This window comes from Abramis brama, assembly GCF_963993115.1.
Source record: "Abramis brama genome assembly, chromosome: 10".
Lineage (NCBI taxonomy): Eukaryota > Metazoa > Chordata > Actinopteri > Cypriniformes > Leuciscidae > Abramis > Abramis brama.
This window is the reverse complement of record NC_139972.1, coordinates 26,821,954-26,839,607: the sequence shown is the minus strand read 5'-3', so window position 1 is coordinate 26,839,607 and position 17,654 is coordinate 26,821,954. Positions and strand designations below refer to the sequence as shown.

At 36.8% G+C, this 17,654-nt stretch overlaps 1 protein-coding gene across 1 annotated transcript in view; it reads left to right on the top strand.

The window, feature by feature from the left end:
• col4a4 (collagen, type IV, alpha 4) overlaps positions 1-17,654 on the top strand; it is a 73,803-nt gene that overhangs the window by 42,425 nt on the left and 13,724 nt on the right. Inside the window, exons 12-37 of the mRNA XM_084125632.1 lie at positions 1,213-1,254; positions 1,332-1,412; positions 1,517-1,561; positions 1,682-1,744; positions 2,080-2,124; positions 2,240-2,293; positions 2,451-2,511; positions 4,174-4,278; positions 4,418-4,510; positions 7,913-7,975; positions 8,634-8,723; positions 9,642-9,802; positions 9,905-9,977; positions 10,275-10,381; positions 10,626-10,809; positions 12,320-12,388; positions 12,815-12,922; positions 13,511-13,729; positions 13,912-14,073; positions 14,150-14,317; positions 15,103-15,246; positions 15,342-15,449; positions 16,220-16,401; positions 16,577-16,640; positions 17,220-17,294; positions 17,395-17,502. Coding sequence (XP_083981758.1) covers positions 1,213-1,254; positions 1,332-1,412; positions 1,517-1,561; positions 1,682-1,744; positions 2,080-2,124; positions 2,240-2,293; positions 2,451-2,511; positions 4,174-4,278; positions 4,418-4,510; positions 7,913-7,975; positions 8,634-8,723; positions 9,642-9,802; positions 9,905-9,977; positions 10,275-10,381; positions 10,626-10,809; positions 12,320-12,388; positions 12,815-12,922; positions 13,511-13,729; positions 13,912-14,073; positions 14,150-14,317; positions 15,103-15,246; positions 15,342-15,449; positions 16,220-16,401; positions 16,577-16,640; positions 17,220-17,294; positions 17,395-17,502 — 2,674 coding nt within the window. The remainder of the gene's footprint in view (positions 1-1,212; positions 1,255-1,331; positions 1,413-1,516; positions 1,562-1,681; positions 1,745-2,079; positions 2,125-2,239; positions 2,294-2,450; positions 2,512-4,173; positions 4,279-4,417; positions 4,511-7,912; positions 7,976-8,633; positions 8,724-9,641; positions 9,803-9,904; positions 9,978-10,274; positions 10,382-10,625; positions 10,810-12,319; positions 12,389-12,814; positions 12,923-13,510; positions 13,730-13,911; positions 14,074-14,149; positions 14,318-15,102; positions 15,247-15,341; positions 15,450-16,219; positions 16,402-16,576; positions 16,641-17,219; positions 17,295-17,394; positions 17,503-17,654) is intronic.

The window sequence follows — 17,654 nt, the reverse complement described above, 5'->3', positions numbered from 1 at the left end:
AGAAATAGAGTAACCCCTACTACTCAGCTTTCTTCGTCCCTGTTTTCTGCAGGTTTCTGCCGTTGAAATCAAACGCACTCGCACTGATCTGTGATAGGTCTGTTAGCGCATTAGGTCCAACCCCCTATGGGCGGGTTTGAAAGGGTGGATCTAGTGCTTGTAGTCTTAACAGAAATCCCCCCCTCTTACACTTCCTCCTACAATGACGCAAAATGACGATTTTTGCGTCATTGTAGGAGGAAGTGTAAAGAGGTAAATACAGATTTCTCTCGTCTTGGGTGAAAATGAAAAAATGTTGCATGACCATTCAATAGTATGACTGGGTTTCTAACAATGCAAAGCTTAATGCAAATGGGTGAAGTGTCCCTTTAAGAGAAATAATCCGTTTAGATGGAGAGGATCTCAAGCTGACTAGTTGAAGATGTTACTGTAACTTTACCCATTAATAAATCAAATCAAATCAAATCAAGTATATTTGTATAGCGCTTTTCACAATACAGATTGTATCAAAGCAGCTTCACAGTATTAAAATAAAATAATACAACAAAGTTTGTTTCTAGTGGAATTTATTGATTGATAGAATAAAATTAAATATCCCCAAAATATCCCCAACTGAGCAAGCCAAAGGCAACAGACACGATACTTCCTTGAAAATAAATTCAAGCACAGCGCTACAACAACCATAATGAACTGACCCTTCACAATAGATAATGTTTTACAATCAACTCTGTTAGAGAGATACATATGGCAATTTATCTCTTCAATAAAATACCTTACTCGCCTGTTAAGTTATATAAACACCAACTCTGCGTCGTTTTTGCAGCATTTCAAATCCCTCAGTTCTCGCCATCTCTGAAAAGCCAAGTTCGTTAAAACAACTAACCTATTTACGGATATGATGAGACACGGACGGGCGAGTGACGCATGTATGTAATTTCCCACAAAAACCATCACGTCTGTTCTAAAATATAAACACTTATTATAGGCTAACCACAGTGAAACAGGGTAAGACAAAAACACGTTTTGGAAGACGGATTGATGATGTATTGACTAATTTAAATTTTGTTCATTTTGAACAAAAAAAGTTACATAGTGTACCTTTAATTTGACACAAACTTCTGCTTGTTCTCTGACTGCCATCTGTGAGTAATATGGAACCATTTAGATTATTTTACCTTTTTTTTTAATGAAATTTTGCTCTGTTTCCTGTAGGGAGACTCAGGAAGATCACTGCCTGGACCAAAAGGAGATGAGGTAAATGACACACATGGTAGTATGAATTTACAGAATATAAGTGAAAGTATGTTTATGTCATCTTGATTCTCTTACAGGGGGAGCAAGGTCCCCAGGGGGATCCAGGTCCATTTGAATATGTGGAGCCCAACCCAGAAGACTATGTAAAAGGCGATAAGGTAAAACTTCCACATGTGAAATGAGTTTTCAGTTGCTAAGGTTTTATAAGGATGCCAGGTAGTAAATGATGGAGGATTTATTTATTTTTTAACTTTGTTTGTAGGGGGAAAAGGGACAAAAAGGAATTTGTGGAGATCCTGGCCCTGACGTGAGTATTGTACATTTAAATCATTAGACCTAATAAGTTCTGAAATAACGTAGCATGCAGTAGTATGAGATCTACATTAGTTCAAGCAATAATGTGGTTTTACATTCATGTGTTTCTCAGGGTCTTGAAGGGCCTCAAGCAGAAAAAGGAGAGAAAGGCATAATTGGGTTCTCTGGACCCAGAGTAAGACTATTCACCCGTTTCCATATCATTTAATCCACAACAAACCAACACTGCAGTAATTCCTGCATAACCCCTCAAACCAATCATTCTAACACTCTAACCAACCAAAAACACCACAAACCATCTAATAACAAAAATTAATAAAAATTCAACCATTCCAAACCACCCAGTCAAAACATTGAAAATGAACCAATGCAACACATCAAATTCCACTAATTTTACACATTCAGATCTAATTTAAGTAATTGTACTCAACTCCATCCTTTGTGTACTTTTTCAGTCGTAGATGTTGTTGTACTAGATCTTACTATAGTTTATTTTTTAAATAATCATAGGGCATTCCTGGATATCCGGGCCGAAGAGGTTTTCAAGGACCCAAGGTACATGTGTTAATAATTCTTCATTATTATTAATAATTATTCATTTATATTAACATAATAGCTTTGTTGAATTATACTGTTTGTCTCTTCTGTTTTATGTTTTTTACATATACAGGGAAAATTTGGGGAAAACGGTCTCCCTGGTCTATTTGGCAACCCAGGACCAAAGGTCAGACACACATTCTGAATAGACTTTTCATCTGCATTTTAAATTTTGCTCAGTTGCATTATATGAACTTTGAAAGATAGAGATTTAGTAAGAGATATTTAAACCTGTGGTGTATTGTCATTTGTTCACTGACGCTGCTGCTGTGAATGTGTGACAGGGCTTCCCAGGTGACCCCGGACCTAAAGGACACCCACAGTACTATTATAACGATATGACAGGTAATAGTGTTTACATTAGTACACAACCACATTGTAAACATGTGAAAACTGTACAATTAGTGTTTCACTTGATGGCTTGCTTAAATTTATTGTGCAAACTGTAATTAATGCGTCAGTGAAGTCAAAGCACACTATCCAAAAAATTCAAAAATTTAATTTAAAGAGTCAATACATCATTAATCCTTCTTCCAAAATGTGATTTTGTCTTACCCTGATTCACTATGGTAAGCCTATTTTAAGAGTTTATATTTTAGACCTGACAGGATGTTTTTTGCGGGAAAATACATACATACGATACTCGTCCGTGCATGTCTCATCATATCTGTAAATAGAGAAAAGTCAGTGTGTTTCTCAATCAACAGTCAGTCACTGTTTGCGGATTCCATAGAAATGAATGAGAAGTGCTGTAAACTGAATCCTGACTGCCGCAAAATTGTCCCTGACTTCTCCTATAAATATGAAAAAAAGAAACATAATCTTTGATTAAAAATGATTAAAAATCCCCAAATATTATCCTTAATCCCGTCATTTTATTGACTTATTACTTGCAAATCTGAATTATTGGAGCCCTTTATTGGTTGTCTACTTGGTGACAGATCTTTTACTAGTAACGATTACAGCAACTAAGAAGAAAAATCAAAGACCAGAAACAAAACTATGATAATCTTTATTAATCCAAGGGAGCCAACAAACCCGACGTCACAGGTTGTAGTACTGCAAGAAGTCAGCGCCCTTGCTACAAAAGCTATAACAAAACTTTTTTTTTTTCTTCTTTTTAAATATTTACATTTATTGTGTTTATAATATCATTTTTGATTAGAGTGGATCCATTTACTTGATAATAATAACTTGACTGACTGCTTCATTTCCGCTTTAAGGGCAAATATGAAGTTTAGCCGATAGACTGTCGATTTCCTTAAAGGTATAGTTCAACCAAAAAAATTCTGTCATAATTTACTCACCCTTAAGTTATTCCAAAACATATGAGTTTCTTTCTTCTGTTGAACACAACGGAAGATATTTTGAAGAATGTTGGTAACCAAACAAATGATGGACCCCATTGACTTCCATTCTTCAGAATATCTTCCTCCGCGTTCAGCAGAACAAAGAAATTTGAGAAACTTGAGGGTGAGTAAATGATGACAGAATTAGTATTTTTGAGTGAACTATCCATTTAAGTGATAAGCTGTTTTCCCACAAAAGCTGTTTATTCAATGCATTAAAGCCTCTCCTCCATTGGCAAAAAGGCCTCTGGTCTCCTTCCCTGTGTACCGCAGCGTTACACTATTTTTTGCTAACCTTGGAGGCTTACCTTAAAATGGCTTTGGAAAAGTTGCTCTCTGGCTACTTTGAAGCGTCTATAGTGTGGGAGTGACATAGGTTAGTTGTGCGAGAAAGTCTCTAAACCTCTGGGGAACCATCCATTTTAAAGATATGCTGAATAGAGGAGAATCTGCTGGCAAAAAGAGAGCGTGACAGAGCTCGTAATAAAACGAAAATCAACATTGGCTTGGCTTTTCAGAGATGGCGAGAACTGAGATTTTTCAGATGCGATCTCATAGTACAGCATTATATATTTTGAATGGTATATATACAGTATATAATATAATTATAAATGTATGATTTGATTTAAAAATGATGTTATATTAATGTGTGCTGTAGGACCACCTGGAGATCATGGGCTCCCTGGTGCCGCCGGGCCACCTGGGGATAGAGGGTTAATGGGTATACCTGGTCCCCTTGGTGATACAGGAGCATCTGTAATAGGTGTGAATAATCATAAATATCATATTTTCATGGCATTTGTATATTGTAAATCATAGTTTTGGTCTTAGGCTCAAACCTTCTGTCTGTTTCTCTTTCATTTCTCGATTCTCGTTCTAACTCTGCTCTGCTTTGCTCTTAGGTGCAATGGGTGAATCTGGTCTCCAGGGTTTCAATGGACTCGAAGGAGAAAAGGGTGACCCAGGAAAAACATATGGGTCACTCTTAAACTATGGTAATATTTCCGATTTTTTCCCCATTTATGGCTGACCATAATAATATTCAGTAAGCATTTTATTAGACATTGAAAGAATATTATGTGTGTGACTGACATGTTAAGGCCAATTCACACCGCACAGACAAACGCCAACAAACACCAACAAACAAGTCTGTCGGAGTTTGTTGGATCAGTGTGATTTTTTTGCATACAATTCTAAATCCAACAGCTAACTTGTTTGTTGGCGTTTGTCTGTGCAGTGTGAATTGGCCTTTAGGGGCAAACATAAAAAGTTGGACTGTACTGAAGGCACATTTTCATTATATATATATTAATAACTGTCTGTCACAGGGGGAAAAAATTATTTATATGGGGAGCAGGAGAAATACCCATACTATCAAATCAAATCAAATCAAGTATATTTGTATAGCGCTTTTCACAATACAGATTGTATCAAAGCAGCTTCACAGTATTAAATTAAAATAAAATAATACAACAAGGTTTGTTTCTAGTGGAATTTATTGATTGATAAAATAAAATTAAATATCCCCAAAATATCCCCAACTGAGCAAGCCAAAGGCAACAGTGGCAAGGAACCGAAAAAACTCCATCAAGTGACCTAATGGTGTCCTAAAACTCCATCAGGTGACCTAATGGAGAAAAAAAAAAAAACCTTGGGAGAACCCAGGCTCAGTCGGGGCCAGTTCTCCTCTGGCATTTATGAACTAGAGGCCGGATTGTAGTTTAAACTGTAAGATTAACAATATTATATGAATGCCTGGCCGAAAAGATGAGTCTTTAATCTAGTTTTAAACTGGGAGAGCGAGTCCGAGCAACGAACAGTATCAGGAAGACTATTCCAGAGTTTCAGAGCCAAATGTGAAAATGCTCTCCCTCCTTTGGTTGATCTGGATATCCTTGATATGACCAAAAGCCTCGAATTTAGTGATCTTAAAGAGCGCGATGGATTATAGGGCGATAGAATATCCGTTAAATAGACTGGAGCTAAGCCGTTTAGGGCTTTATAAGTCAGTAGCAATACCTTGTAATTAATACGGAACTTTATAGGTAACCAATGCAGTGATGATAAAATCGGTGTTATATGATCATATTTTCTTGATCTAGTAAGAACTCTAGCGGCTGCATTTTGGACCAACTGTAGCTTGTTTAATGAGGACGCAGGACAACCAGCTAATAAAGCATTACAGTAATCTAGTCTCGAGGTCATGAATGCATGAACTAACTTTTCTGCATCAGAAACTGATAGCATATTACGTAGCTTAGCAATAAGTAAGAGGTTAATGGGTGCAACAACATCCAATGTTCTAGAGAGAATGGTGCTCATAGTGCTAGTTAGTTCTTCTAGTTCATCTGTTTGTTTGGGTTCAGGCAGCAGCTGAGACAGATTAGATAAGCAATTTGAGAAATTATCTATGGTGGATGGAAGGATTGATCTGCCTGGTCGATAACGCGGCGCCGCATGACATATTACAGCAGTACGTAATATGCAAGTTACCAAGTAATGGTCAGTGACATCATCACTTTGTGGAATGATATCTATATCGGTTGGATCGGTTCCATATGATATAATTAAATCGAGTGTATGATTAAAACGATGAGTTGGTCCGGTAACGTTTTGCTTGACCCCAAAGGAGTTTAATAAATCTATAAACGCAGCCCCTAACGCATCATTTGAATTATCTACGTGTATGTTAAAATCTCCAACAATTAATGCTTTCTCAATTAAGACCAATAGATCTGAGAGAAAATCTGCAAACTCTTTTAGGAAATCAGCGTAAGGCCCAGGCGGTCTATATACGGTAGCCAAGGCTAGAGATAATATGGATTTTTTTCTAACATCTAAGAGCGTAACATTTAGTACAAGTACTTCAAACGAAATAAACTTATAACCCGTTTTCTGAGTAACATTGAGAATATCTCTATAGATTGTTGCAACACCGCCGCCACGACCAATCAGACGGGGTTCATGCTTATAGGAGTATCCTGATGGAGTAGACTCATTTAGACCGAAATAATCATTTGGTTTAAGCCAGGTTTCAGTAAGGCAAAGGATATCGAAGCTATTATCTGTGACTATTTAATTTACAATAACTGCCTTAGGTGTGAGTGATCTAATGTTTAGAAGACCTAGCTTTAAAAATTGTTTTTGTTTACTAATAGCAACATTTTCTGTTTTAATAACAATTAGATTTTTCCTAGATCCTGCAGTAGAATTATTATTTGATCTCACTAAACGAGGAATAGACACAGTTTCTATGCAATGTTCTACACTAGTATTTATATCATTTAAATTGGTGCAGGAGAGACTATGATTTGGACTTTTGGTTACTAGTCATCTAATGGTATTTAACAGGTATTTGGTATTTGGTTACTAGTCATCTAATGGTATTTAATCTAATGGTAATACTATGACAATCCTGGTGAGTGGATGCTACATAAGACTAACTCTAATATACTTACACTACTACTAACAAAAGTTTGCCATTGGTGAGATTTTTAAATGTTTTTTAAAGAAGTCTCTTATTCTCATCTAGGCTGATCGATTTATTTGATCAAAAATACTGTAAACAGCAATATTGTGTTTTGAATATTTTAAATTGCAGTTTAAAATAACCGTTCTCTAGTTTTATATTTTCTAAATTATAATTTTTTCCTGTGATGTCAAAGCTGGATTTATGGCATCATTACTCCAGTCTTCACATGATCCTTCAGAAATCATACTAATATGATGATTTGCTGCTCAAGAAACTTGAAAACAGTAGATTGCATGTCTAACGTCACATGAATAAACTTGTCGGAAAAACTGTTAATGGCAATACAAACTGACAGCGATATCTATGGACTTTTGAGGTAATCAGCTCGTTCTTTTATATTGTTGGTTTATTCAATTAAAAAATCAAAATGTTAGTGAGAAGAAGAAAAATAAAACAACTTTTAGATATCACTCTGCATATGTGATGGGCATCAGTTATGCTCATCATCCTTTGAAGGCATCTTGACTAAAACAGCTCTATATTTAAAGAAGCACATAGAAAAGACCTGAACCGGAAGTGATGCAACCTGTTATACAGAAGTTCGTTGCTCATAACCCGTTTTGTGCTGCGTAACGTTTTTTTCTCAAGGATTCTTTTATGAATAAAAAAGTTCAATAGAACAGCATTTATTTGAAATAGAAATCTTTTGTAACATTATAGATGTCTTTACTATCACTTCTGATCAATTTAATGTGTCAAATGCAATTCATTTATTTCAATGAGAAACCTTAGTGACCCGAAACTTTACTGACCTCAAGAATGGTAGTGTTTTTTCATCGTGCTCTTTCCATTTAAGACAGAGAAGAAGAGAGATTTTTTTATACTTTTGTAATGTGAGTTAGTAACATCATGACTTTTCATCCAGGGGAACCTGGAAAACGAGGCCTTCCTGGACGTAAAGGACTAGAAGGAAATCCTGGCAATCCCGGTGAGTGGATATAGATTTTTTTTCTCGCATTCTTCCATTTTTCATTGTCTGTCTTAACCAGCCCCGATGAGATTGTGATTCAGTCACGTTAAACTATCTGCACATACCTGCACATACCTGTATAAAATGCAAGTTAGAGGAAGTTTACAATTAAACTTTTGAGAGCATGTAAGCATTTACCTAGTTCCCTTAGTGCCTGTCTACTTTTGTGATTGTCTTTTTCGTTGCAATGTCTTTTTTATTCTTTGACATATTTTCATTTGATTTGTAATTAATTCAAGTAAACATTTAGCATGTTTAATGTAGACACACTAACACATGTCTCATTTTGTAGGTATTATTGATAATGTGCATGTGTGTGCATCATCAATGAAGTTATTGTATGTCCTTGTAAAGCATTGTCGTAATTGTTTGTTTGCCTGTCCGCATGTTGTTTTTGTGTGCATGTCCATCCTATCATGATGTCAACATTTGTCTCGTCATGTGTTTCGAGTAAACAGTTTGCGGTGAGCACAACATTTGAACTGTCACATGCTACATTTATTTATCCAACACATTTATGCAAGTAACATCATACCTAAATACATAAGACGTTACACTACAGTTCAAAAGAAGTACAGCTAATACACAGTGATGAGAGTATCTGTCTGTGACGTAGGTTACTACTGCCTTCCTGGAGAACGTGGAGAATCTGGACAGGTTGGAGAGAGAGGGCCTTTCGGATTACCAGGTGTCCAGGGGAGAAAAGGTGAGTTTTAAGACATTGACATATGATCTTAAATCGATGATAATATAAAAATGAATGTTTCTTAAGCAGCAAATCACCCTATTAGAATGATTTCTGAAGGATCATGTGACACTGATGCTGAAAATTCAGCTTTGCATCACAGGAATAAATCACATTTTAAAATATATATTAAAAAAGAAAATAGTTATTTTAAATTGTAATAATATTTCACAATAATTTACTGAAGCTTTGATCAAATAAAGCAGCCTTGTTGAGCATAAGAGACTTCTTTTGAAAAAAAAAAAGTTTAATTACCCAAAACTTACCCCAAAAAATTACTTTGAAAAGTAGTGTAAAGTCAGTTAAATCAGAAAGAGCAGTTACATTTTTGAGCAGTATATGTTTTTACCAAAATGTTAAAACCAAAAAAACATTTATTCTAATATTTGTTGAAATGTATATAGTACATTTGTCATTTTTATACATTTTTAGTCATACATTTTAATCATGACTTAAGTGTCCAAAAACTTTTTAGTGACACTATTTAAGTGACTAAGCTATACTATATACTATAATCTATGATTTATCTCATGAATAGGTCTATATCGAATATGTGCACTTTTTCATATTTTTTTTTTTTTTTAAATAAAAAAAATCACAGTAAAATATTTTAAAGTGAGCAGCTTGTTTTTTACTGAAGCATTATCAAATTATCTAAAATATGTAATGATTGAACATACAGGAGGAGGTATCTGTGTGAATGATTGATATGAATGTGCCAGAACCTGCTTATAAGTATAATAGCATCTTATCTGGTGCTGTCCATGGTGCTGCTTAATTCTGGTTATTATATCAGTGCCCGTTAGGGGGCGTAAAAGCATATTTTCTAACCACAGCATGAGCACCTGTGCTTATTATATTTTTTGTGTTCCCTTTCAGGTCCTGATGGGGGATGTGCATGTGACCCACCTGGTGATCTACCCGGCGATCGTGGTCCCCAAGGCCCTCAGGGTTACCCTGGTGATCCTGGGCGAAAAGGGAACCGGGGTCCCACTGGTGATGTCGGACTCATCGGAGAGAGGGGCTTGGGAGGTGTTACTGTATGTAAACCTGGTTGAGATTCAAAATAAGTTTGTATTCTGCTTGTATATGTTTGTGTATCTAAGGATTTCTTTTTGTTTGTGTCTGTTGTTGTTTCTCAGGGTCCCAGAGGCTTCGAAGGTGTCCGAGGGATTAAAGGAGAGAAAGGAGGTGTTATGGTGTCATGCTCAAAGGGTGAAGCATTTTTGCAATTTATAGATTATTGTTAGATATGTTAAACATTTTAAGACTAACCCAAAACAACTAAGGTTATTTTCAATTGAATAATAAAGCATGAATTGGTTTGATGTTAAATGTTTGATAGTAGAATTGCAGGGCAGTTTCTTGATCCCTGAGCATTATGCCAAACTTTTTTTTATTTCTTCTGATTTTTCTGATCAAGTTATCCATCAAATCCCTCATCTTAATTTTACATGTGAACCGACGTGCAATTATCAGAAATTGTAATAGAATTTTTGCATCATGTTAAAGGGGAGAAAGGTGACCTGGGATCTACTGGACCATATGGAAATCCAGGGTATACTGGGAAGAAAGGGGCTGATGGGAAGATTGGTGCTCCTGGAGATCCTGGATGTATGGTACGTCATAAACATTCATAAAAAAGTTGTGCTGTACTATATACACAAACATATATTTTTATATATATATATAAAAGACTCCTTAACTAGTTACAATGTGTTTTGAGCAATTAATATCATGTCATGTAATTGGACAGTTCATTACTGAACCTTTTCTTCATATGAATGTTGGATTATTTAAATGTACACGTACAGTAATGTACAGACATTAATTTATTTTTAAAAACCCTTTTTCTCTTCCCAGGGAGATGATCTTGTTGGACTGACAGGTGACAGGGGATGTCAAGGAGCTGTTGGTGTGAAAGGCTTCAGAGGTCCAACTGGTCCTCCTGGACCATGTATGATGGGGTCAAATGGGCGACGAGGGCAACAAGGGGACCCTGGATCTCCAGGCCAAACAGGGCCACCGGGTCCTAAAGGGATTCAAGGTAAGAGTCACAGTGCTGAGTAAGGTTTATATTCTATGTGACAAATTGGTATCAAGCCACTATTCCGGCTGTATATAGTAAAACCAAATTTGTTGTCAACTATTGTTAACTTCTTCCATAATGCTAGTATGGAGGAAGTAAAAAACAAAACAAAAAAAGATTTGTACACTACCGTTCAAAATGTTGGCATCAATACAGTTTTTTTATTATTATTATTCAGCAAGGTTGCATTAAATTACAGTGCGATGCATAAGTTTAGACACCCATGCTAAAGTTGACTAAAAAGAGGAATAAAAAATCATCTTTTGGAAATTGAACGTAATGAAAATGAACTTGAAGTATACTTTTTTTTCGTAAGGGAATCCACTCAGACACACACAACAACTACAAGCTGTTTTTATTATATAACACTCTCACTGACTGTGATTAAAAGATCAGAATGTAGACGCACACACACACCCGTTCACGATCACTTCTGAAAAAAATGGTGACGGCATTAAGACGTCACTCATATGTGCCGTAATGCTGAGCTTATGACCGGTCATGATTTCAGATACGGGGTTTAAAGTCAACATGCAAAAGCACGCTATTGTATTTCTATAATGTGATGAGAAACTGGATATCTGAGAAAAAAAAAATAAATTTACTCATCCTCATGTTGTTTTACACCTGTATTATTTATGTCTGAGTAAATCTGCAGCCATTTACAGTTGCTCTAATTATGCAAATTGAAATTGTGAATTGAAAATACGTCAATTTCGCAAAAACTCCCATATAATCGCAAAAACGTTTTTACGCTCCCATGAGGTGGGTTTTCAGGCAATTCGAAAAATGAATATTTCGCAAAACTGTAAGGGAAAACGTTTTTTCATTTACAGATCACCTGGTTTACATAACAGTCGATCATTCTTTAAAGATGGCGTGGTATGTTTGGAAAGAAGACGAGAGAGTTCTTTATTAAACTCATAAAAGACAAAAGTATCAAAGGAAAACTGCAAAGAAATGCCACAATTTAACAAGACCTTGAAGCAGATAGGAGGGAAAAACACCTCATATGTGCCGAATACAAGTATAAGGGGCTTTCCTCGCCATTAATGCTTGGATAACATGCCTACGTCTCCTCCGATTAAACATAATGGCTAGAGCGGTGGCTGCGATATACGTAACCCTACTAACATCCGTAACCATGATTTTGGAATGACTTATCAATATAAAATATGTTTCCTGAGTAGCAAATCATCATATTAAAATGATTTCTGAAGGATCATGTGACACTGAAGACTGGAGTAATGATGCTGAAAATTCAGCTTTGCCATCATGGGAATAAATTATATTTATACAGTTATTTTAAATTGTATTTTTGATCAAATAAATACATCCTTGGTGTACCTTAAGACAATTATTTCAGAAGCGTGAAAATTCATACTGACCCCAAATCAACAATAGTTTAAATAAGGTAGAGGATGGTCATTTGTAAAGCACACGTCTTGATTGTTGCTGTTCTTGGTAGGTGATACACCTCCCTGTGGGCCTGGCATTCTTGGAGACCCTGGTTGCAAAGGAATGCCTGGATTTAAAGGTAACATATATTAAAATATTTTCTGACGAAAGAGTGTGAAAGAAGGATGGTTGGATAAAAAGAAATGATGCAACTGAAGGAATAACAATAATGTACCTTAAAATGTAGAGCTTCCTCAAAGGTTCCCTGTATGTTATATTTTACACACTCGCTTTTGCTCATTATTTGGTGCCAGTAATTCTGGAGCTGACATTCAGACAACCATTCTGACATAATGTTAATACAGAATTTAACTTAATTCATGAATTACTCAGACTTAGTGACATAGTTATTGATGTTTTGTCGTAAAATGTTTTGGACTAATGAAGTTATTCTGTTGTGTGACAGTGTTGAATGTCTTCAAATTGCAGTATGAATTTTGCAGCTCAGATGGCTGATTAATGATCAAATACGGTTTATGGCCAAAACCTTAATTTTTCCTTCCAGGTGAGAAAGGTAGACTTGGAAATCCAGGATACAAAGGAAATACTGGACCATATGGTCCCAAAGGAGAGAACGGAGACCCTGGTGATTTTGGGTGTAGCGGACTGAGAGGTAGAGATTATAACTATAATTTGAGAGCTAGTCACATGTTTGAGGTTTTGGTGCATTTTCATTTTTATTGAACTTTATGCATTATGGATTACTTGATTATGCATTACTTGAATAAACCCTCTTTGATTCTATTCAATATAGGGGTTGCACAGACTAGTCAACTTTAACGCTCTGCCATGACACTTTAAGCTCGACGTCGGCCAGTCGCTGATCATGGCAATTGATAATAAATAGGAAGAAGATAATAAGAAGATAATAGGCAACAGGATAAGTCCACTTTTACGTTCTGTTTCCAACAGATAAAAATTACAAATAAATGCATACTCATAGAGCGCTCCACTAGATATGTTTGATTTTACCATCTGAATGCTCAAAATTTATATATATCAACCATAGCTATATCAGAGTGTCAGCTCGAGGTTCAGGCTTATTTGTTCATTAATGACGTCATCAGCGACTAGTCGATGTCGACTATGTCAACCCCTAATTATTCTATATCTGCATGATATATCCACAGTATCAGCTTGACTAGAATGCATCCATTAGAAAAGTATTATAAATCTAATATCTCTGCCATATCATCCGCAGGTCCAGATGGATGTTTAGGAGATCCAGGTGACACTGGCCCCGACGGCAACAGTATAAGTGGCTCACCTGGCACACCTGGATTTCGTGGACCCCAGGGTCTGAAAGGGTCTTTTGGAGACTATGTTATTGGGGCTTCAGGACCGATGGGCCCCTGTGGGGTTCAGGGATGTCAGGGCCCTAAAGGTGTACCTGGACCTCCTGGACCAATTGGATTGCAAGGTACTGCATTGACAGTTAAATAATATCTGGCGAACAGCAATATGATTATAAAGAAAGAAATAGTATTTAAAGGTCACTGTTTTGAAGATGTAAGTTGTTTTGCACAGTCTAGTTAGTTGTTAGTCATAAGTTAACAATAGTCAGGTCCATTAACTAAAATAATTAAATAACTTTTTCTGCAGGTACACCAGGTATTCCAGGACGTCCTGGAAGAAAAGGAGAAAAAGCAGAGGATGGTAAACAAGGGGCACCTGGTTCCCCAGGTGGGAGACCAGAAAAATGTGACAAAGGTCAAGCTGGTCCACCTGGCAAGACAGGACAACCAGGCTTTAGTGGACAGAGAGGTCAGTAGAGACCACTGTATCGACAGAAGCTTGTTAGGATTGTTCCAATAACAATAATGTCACTTTTCTGTGTTAGGCACCCCTGGAGAGAAAGGATCACTTGGGGAGCAGGGACCTCAAGGCATTGGAGCTAAAGGAGACCCTGGTAAGCCTGGTTTCCCAGGCAATCAAGGATACACAGGTCTTCAGGGACCTTCAGGACTCAAAGGAGACAATGGAAATCCTGGATTTACTGGACCAAAGGGTAAAGAGTCTTTCCACAGGTCTTGATGTGCTTTAGGGAGTTTATTCAGTGTATGTACCCTGTTATGTGACCTTATTTAAACAAATGCCTAACTGTGGTTTGTAACATTTTGGTTGCCTGAAACAATTTACAGTTAAGATGGATGTTACTATCAATGTTCTATATGTACTGCTATACAATAAGATTTTTAAAATGTTTTTTGTAAGAAGTCTTTTATGCTCAGCAAAGTTGCTGTTGATCAAAAATACAGTAATATTGTGAAATATTATTACAATTTAAAATAACTGTGACTCTATTTGAATATATTTTAAAATGTAATTTATTCCTGTGATGGTAAAGCTGAATTTTCAGCATCATTACTCCAGTCTTCAGTGTCACATGATCCTTCAGAAATCATTCTGATATGCTGATTTGTTGCTCAAAAAAAAAAAAAAAAGTCTTATTACTATTGATGAATAGAAATTACACATGAACTGCATTTATTTCAAATTTAAATATTTTGTAACATTATTGTCTTTATTGTCACTTTTGATCAATTTGATGCATCTTTGTCAAATTAAAAGTATATATACTGTATATATAAAAAAATGTAAAGTCTTGCTGACCCCAAACTTTTGAACGTTAGTGTATTACATTTATGTTGACATTAGCTTCAACACTAAAATGTGTTAGGCCAATTTCTTTGTAATTTCCTTTTAAATGTGTGTGCTTTAGATATTTAGAGTCAAAAAACAAAGAAGGTGTCAGTGGGACACATGATTCTCACCTATCATGTAACATCTCAGGTTTGCCTGGATTTCCTGGTCAAGATGGCTATGCTGGCAACACAGGGCAGACGGGCCCTTTAGGGGCTCCTGGACAAAAAGGCCTTAGGGGTCTGAATGGATTTCCAGGTTTCCCAGGGAGAAATGGAACCAAGGGCCAGAAAGGTACTTCAAAACAGTGTGAAACACCATATTGTCATACTTTAGGTCAGGTCTAATGGGATGATGGCAGTTAAAGGTACCACATTTTTTCTTTACAGGATGCATTGGGCCTCCTGGAGCTCCAGGAGACGTGATTTCAGTGCCAGTCAAAGGCCGGGTAGGACCACCTGGACCTAATGGGGAGAATGGTTTCAGTGGAGAAAGGGGTAAATTTGTAACAGATATTCATGCACTTAAACCTGGTATTAAGAGGCGTTTTGGTCGATCAGATCACCAAACGAGGGACGAGGGAGACACATACCCGTTTACCCCTGGTGTTTTAATCCATCTCTTTTGTCCACTTTCAAACACTTCTGTCCTGATTTCTTCGAGGGAAGGGTCTAGGGGCGGGTAAATGTATGCTTTTTTTCAGATCTTCGGATCTAATGGACAAAATAAGCTCATGCAATTTACATATGAACATGACCAGAGACGACGGAAAAACACACGGAGCAGCAGCTTTAGTTTCTGCTCTGACATTAAAACCCTATAACACGTAATGTCATGTAATTGGACAGTTAGAAATCAGGAATGGTGAGAGAACATTGTGCTTGATACATTTTTGTCTCCAAACTAAACTTGGGTCTTCAGCTGACAAAGTTTAAAACCCATCTGACATAAACTATGTTTATGCATCAATTCAGTATGCGGAGAGTAAGCAATGTTTTGTGGCTGTTCGAACACATTCAACCACATGAGCGTTTGCACTACGAAAGCAATCCGGTCGAATACATTTTCGACTACCTCTGAAAGTGGACAAGCTCAAAACGTTTTACAGCTGTTTACACCTGTATTTAGCGTTGTCCGCTTGTGATCCGATGGACCAAAACGCATCTTAATACCAGGTGTAAACAGGGCCTCAGATCCTATGTTGGTTTCTAACTTTGATAGAAAAGACCTTCATCAGATCACATAGTTTCTACTTCTTAATTCTCAGGTAATAAGGGTGAACCAGGTCCGCCTGGACCGCCAGGGTATCCAGGACGTAATGGACCTCCTGGCTTTGAAAGTGGCTTTCGTGGACCGCCAGGCGCTCCTGGGTATCCCGGTGAGCCTGGCACATCTGGGCGACCTGGACCGAAGGGAATTGGGGGATTGCCAGGGGAAAATGGTGATTCAGTGAGTGGATGCTCTTTTATTTATATGAATCTTATTTTTTAATTCTTGCCAAATTATTTGAGTTTTGTTGTTGGTTTGATTGTCTTTGACACAAACACAGATAGTGTACATAAACAGTTGTGTAGATAAACTGACCATATATGTAGGATTTAGTCATTAACACGTTTGTTTGTAGGGTGATCCTGGATTGACTGGTATGTCAGGAACCCCTGGTTTCCCTGGGTTAGATGGTCCTAAAGGTAAAATACAATGCTTGAAACCTTGCATACTCAAACCAACACTACTCTTCAAAAGATTTTTTTTAAATGTTTTTGAAAGAAGTGTCTTATGCTCATCTAGGCTGCATACTGTATATTTGAATAAATTGAACATATATATGGAAATATAATTTATTCCTGTGATCAATGCTGGATTGTCAGCATCATTACTCCAGGCTTCAGTGTCACATGATCTTTCAGAAATCATAATAAATGTGCTGATTTGCTGGAATGTTGAAAACATTTGTGCTGCAGTGCTTAATAGTAGAAACTTTTTAGGATTCTTTAATTAGAAAGCTAAAAGAACAGCATTTATTTAAAATGGATTTCTTTTTTAACAAAGTATAAGTGTTTACTGTCAGTTTTGATCAAATAAATGCATTGTTGGTGGATAAAAGTATTCATTTTTCTTACGATATGATAAAATCATACTGACCCCAAACCTTAGAACAGTAATGTATGTAGTCAAAGCTACAACCCTTACAAACACTAAATCTGCACATTTTAAGTCTTACGTGAAATGAGATCTATTGCAAAACCTCCTTGTACTGTGTTGAATAGGTGACAAAGGTGAGTCTATTGGTGAGCCAGGACGAACAGGTGAGAGAGGGCCCTCTGGAGAAAAAGGCGTGTCAGGTATGGTTTTCTTAACGTTTACTTCATATAATTAACCCTTCTTGTAATATATAAAAAAATGAGTTCTGAGCTATAGAAACATCTCTTTTCTCCCCAATAGCTCCCCCCGGTGACAAAGGAGACTCTGGTGACCCTGGACCACAAGGGCCTTATGGAAAATGTGGTCCACCTGGACCACCTGGGAACCCTGGCCATTGCGGACCTCCTGGTAAAATACCCATTGTTAAACGGATCAGTCTGGCTCTAAAATAGTGGATAAATGTGCACTTGTTTCACAATGAGGAAATGTCCCCACCGGTAAATAAACTTGTGACAACAAAGATATTACCGATAACACAGGGGTTTAGGGGGGACATTTTA